This window comes from Anguilla anguilla, chromosome 11 (genome assembly GCF_013347855.1).
Source record: "Anguilla anguilla isolate fAngAng1 chromosome 11, fAngAng1.pri, whole genome shotgun sequence".
Classification (NCBI taxonomy): domain Eukaryota; kingdom Metazoa; phylum Chordata; class Actinopteri; order Anguilliformes; family Anguillidae; genus Anguilla; species Anguilla anguilla.
In genome coordinates this window covers 28301952-28306601 of record NC_049211.1, presented here as the reverse complement: position 1 = coordinate 28306601, position 4650 = coordinate 28301952, and the positions used below count along the sequence as shown (strand labels likewise).

Sequence of the window (4650 nt, the reverse complement as noted above, 5' to 3'; positions counted from 1 at the left end):
GGTTGAGCAGCTATGGAGCAACAGCTGGTTTGGAGCCTGTAGGGTATTCTAACACTGGAGTTTGGAGGTTGTTCATATCTCTTAACCCTTGGTAATTGTCACATCTTCAATGAGAAGAGCCCAGTCTGGTTTTTGTTATGAGAAAATGTGGCAGTCACAAATGCGCTAAGTGTGTACAGTGTTACAGAGACGCCGCGGCGGGTGCTCGCTGCGGTGCGATCCGCCGAGCCGTCGCTGGCTGCTGGATGGAACACCTAAAGCTGCACAAACGTGTGGGCGAGTCTTCCTGACGTGGCCGTCCAGGTGAGTTCGTTTTTCTGTTTACACAGATGGGATGTTTATATTCTTGACAGTGCTTTTATAACTCCCCGCCCCTACCACCCGACCCCACCCAACCCAACCCAACCCGACCCAAGCCCCACCAACCCACCCCAACCCACCCCAGGGCTGCCAGCCGATCGCCTTCCCTTTCGTGGGCCGGCTGGCATTTTAGGAACCCTGCTCCAGTTCCTGCAGCTCTTCCTGCAGGGCCTTGCCCCGCCCAAGTTTCTCCAGCTGCTCCTTGGTGGGCTGCTTGATCTCCCCCGAGTCCAGTTTCTGCTGCAGCTCCTCCACCTGCCGCAGCTTCTTCCTGAGGTTTTTGATCTTCTTGGACCGGTCGGCCGTTGTGTCGGCGGGGGTGTCGGCGGGGGTGTCGGCCTGGGGCGGAGCCCCTTCCCGCCGCTCCTCCTCCTCTCCTCCAAGCTCCGCCTTCTCCACGGCGGCGGCCAGCGCCTCCACGCCCCCGTCTTCAGCGGCTCCGCCCCTGTCCTGCCCCTGCCCCTGCTGCTGCCGGCGCTTCTCCTTGCGTTTCATGTTGCGCTTTGCCGTCTTGGAGAGCCCCGCCGTTTCGCTCTCCCTCTCCCCGCCACCGCCCGCCACCACCAACGCCCCCTGCTGCTGGCGAGCCTGTGCGGCCTCTTCAGGATTCATGCCTGGTGGCAGGTCTGGCTTGCTCTTGAAGAATTTGACATACTTGTTCTCGTAGCTGCAAACACAAAGATACATAGATACAGAGAGATAAATGTGTTGTGTCTTAAAGCCCATTAAAAGCCAGAGAATGTAGTGCGGAGTTCCATAGTTCTTAGTTCTAGTTAATGGAACTTGCCCAAAAACATGATACGACACTGCAAAGAAGAAATACTTCAGACCCAGGCCCGCTCCTCCTGCTCTGTCATTCACTCTTTTTCTTCCCACAAAATGAGAACAGAACTAATAGTTCTAACCATGACCATAGCTGGAAAGAACGAGAACCCAGTGAAAGCTGCACTGATTCGCTCATTTGCTTACAATCCTTCCCCCATCCCTCCTTCCTGTTGTAACATTGATGTTACAAGAATATATATGACAAAACCAGGTCACCCAGTCCGCCAAGACTTACTACCGCAAACGAGAGCATCCAGCACTGCATCAAGCCCGAACTTCAACACCCTGAGGATCACTGCCTCTGGTACATGACCTGATTTCATCACTGCTTTTTGCAGTACGTTTCCTCCACTGTCCTGAAGCTAAATGTTCCACTTTACACATGTACTGCGCAGACACCTGGCACACAAACTGCAGGGTGGGTGAACAGAATAAACACTAATAAAAATGAACTGAAAAAATGAACGACTACTCACACTGGCACCTCCTCCTGGGGCACGTAGCCATCCTTGACTCGCCGTGGCTTCCGCCAGGTTCCATCTGGACGCTGTGTAGCAGCGATGTACTTTCCTGGCAGGAGAAGAGGAAGGGACGGTCGTAACCACTTAATGAAAATAAAGGTTTCAGGTGACATTCCATTATTTAAGAGTGATGTTATTTTTTTGCAACCTGTTCCAGTGTCCATGTACTATTTATTGATACTGTTTTAAAAATTCTAAAACGTAAGTGTAATTAAATATGAATAGAATTTCATTCCATTACGTCCATTTTTACATTATTTCAACCACTCGACCCCTGAAAAGGCGAAGCATACACAACAAAAACACGCTCACACACATCCACTAATATAACCTGCAGAAAAAAACAACACAGAACAGAATCGTCTTGTAAAATTAACATGCACAAGCACGCACAGAAGCGAACAAGTTGACAATTATTCCCTTGCACCAGCTATCTATTGGAGCTAACTTAGCTAAATACAATACCTTGTGACGCATGTTCTCATTATACAATCTGAAGTAAATAACAATGATCCAGTTCAAATAAGTTCCGATAAATAATATTAATCACATTCTACTAGCGTTAAATTTAGTCGCGCATAACGCTAAGGAACAATCGGGCTAATCGTAGCTTCCTGTCACAGTAACTTAGCTAGCTATCGGCAGTTACTGCCCAGCGAGACAGCTCTGCAGGTTGCATGGTCATTTATAAAATGTGCTATAAGTATACATGTGAAGCGAACAGATTTGCGCAAGAAAATGCATTTTCAAAAATGTTTCATGATAACATTGGCTAACGTTAGCTGGTTAGCTTCATCGACCGATGTAGCAAGCTGGAATATAGCTAGCTCATTCTACACAATATCATTAGTTAGCTAGCTAAATATCCCTGCTAATGAACTACGCTGATTTGCAGATAAGACACCGACAGTCTGGTAGCCCAGGTGTCGCTTTCAAGGACAATTAGCTAGCGAGCGGCTATTTTTCAGAATTCGCTTGCAATCTGGTACAAAAGCAAGCTAGCAAATCGTTTTGGCCATTCAGAACTGTAGCTAAGAAGCTTGCTTGCTACTGTTACATCGATAACTCCTGCAGTTTGTCCCCGTTAACAGAATTATTTCAATACAATTATATTTGAAGACTGTGTTCTATTAAACGCACAGAAATGTTGCACTTGATACGGACCTAGTTAAGCGTTTCTCAGCCTTACCAGATTCATCCGTTACATAGGGGGTCGCCATCTTGAAAAGTGATGCACTTCCGTCTAATGGGCGGAAGCGGCGCTGTTGAGACCACAGAAGTTATGAGGCTGAGACATATCAGAGTGGATTGCCTGTGCTTTTGCGGGTTGCGAAAAGGATGAGCCCGCTTGAGCGGAGGAAAACTCTAAGCGGATAGTAGCACCGCGGGCGCGATCTGACATGGTCAGCGACACAATAATTGTGTGCCTGTGCAAAGCATCATCGGACACTCGACAAAAACCTGGTGGAGTCGTCACACCCTTCAGTTTACTTCTGAATGCAATGGCCCATCCCCACCCCAAACTGAATTCATGGGTAGCCTACTCCACAGTGTGTTCTCTTCATCTATTGGACTTGTTTTTTTTTTTTTCTTACCTATGTGGGCAGGTTCTGAAGGACGATTGGGTGGGAAACACTGCTCCTAGTTTCCCCAAACAAAAATATATAATACACTGTTACTTTGCTAACTGTCAGAGTTGAATAGTGTTATGTACTAGCACTATATGAATTAATTGTCATATTGTACAGAATCTGATGGCTTTAATAAGGGATTTAATAATCCCTTTTAACCCTCCTGTTCTGTTCATTTTTTAGGTACAGCAAAAATGTTCCCGGGTGATATAAACATACAGGGGGGGTTTGCAAATACATGAAATGAACCATTTTCATTTAGAATGTTGATTACACTAATTAAGGCCAGTAGAAGAAGTTTCATACTGAAAAAATAATTTTAAGTATTTTTCCTAGATTTTCAAACTTTAAAAAGGGTCAATTTGACCCGCAACATAACAGGAGGGTTAATAAGGGATCTCATAAGGGATTGTTTGCCTATTTTATCAAATACTTATTCTTTTTTTTTTTCCAAAACTACAAACATTTCCCAAGGCCTTACTACCGAAAGAATAGTGAGACAGGGAGCATGCTTTAGTTTCTGTTCTTTTATTTAAGACACCAAAAGCACAATACTAAAAAATTAAACCAGTGAGGGTTCATGTTCCTATTTTTAAAAAATCAAAAGTGCTGTGTGATAGCTAGGGGCTGGGTATTTTCAGACGTCTCTTGATACAATGGGGCTACATTTTCTAATATAAAGGGTCACAATATCATTCATATCTCAGTATACATGGGGACCTGAATTTTTATAAATGTTTTAAAACCAAATCAGGTATCAATCCGGAAAACATCATTGAGTACAATAGTTGTTTATTATGAACAGTTCAAATAACTGAAAGGAACCATATAATCCCAGCCTAGAACAAAAAAGACACGTTTTGTGGCATATGCAAAACATTGCATATATTGTCCAGAGCCGCTTTTACCTTCACAACTCTCAAAATGACTATGGCAGAAAGTGGGGCGGACATGTTTTACTGGCAGAATGATTTGTAAGTCCTGGCTATGGATTATTACTCTTCTTCCTTTGAGACTGAGAAATCCCCACAGCAAAACATGTAATAAATGGGCTGAAATCCAATCCTATGTAACTGAAGCCCTGCCGTCAAAGGAATGAGGAGGCTGAAAGAGTGAAACAGTAAAGATGTTACTCAAGAAGAACAAAGACACCCCACACTGAGCCCTGTTGGCATACAGGGTTACACTGCAACTGTACGGAACTTCCACTTCAGAGCTCCCCATGGGGAGGAGACTGCACTCTGAGTTGACTCTAGTGTCTAGTGGCCAAACACAAAGGCCTTCTCTGCCAAAGATTGTCTTCTGAAGGACCA

The 4650-nt window shown here is 45.1% G+C and overlaps 1 protein-coding gene across 1 annotated transcript; it reads right to left on the bottom strand.

Moving 5' to 3' along the window:
- Window positions 1–435: 435 nt before the first annotated feature.
- Window positions 436–2982, bottom strand: pym1 (PYM homolog 1, exon junction complex associated factor). Its single transcript, XM_035382813.1, has 3 exons — window positions 2896–2982; window positions 1662–1755; window positions 436–1027 (listed from the first exon to the last, which is right to left on the bottom strand). Exons 1-3 carry the CDS (start codon window positions 2924–2926, stop codon window positions 490–492), a joined length of 663 nt encoding a protein of 220 aa, XP_035238704.1. The 5' UTR covers window positions 2927–2982; the 3' UTR covers window positions 436–489.
- Window positions 2983–4650: the final 1668 nt, after the last annotated feature.

Excerpts from the sequence above, each read along its gene's own strand:
- pym1 (XM_035382813.1), bottom strand. The coding sequence starts at position 2,926 with ATGGCGACCCCCTATGTAACGGATGAATCTG. Across the intron at positions 1,756-2,895 it reads CTATGTAACGGATGAATCTG|GAAAGTACATCGCTGCTACA; the intron begins GTAAGGCTGAGA and ends TTCTCCTGCCAG. Across the intron at positions 1,028-1,661 it reads CCCCAGGAGGAGGTGCCAGT|CTACGAGAACAAGTATGTCA; the intron begins GTGAGTAGTCGT and ends TTGTGTTTGCAG.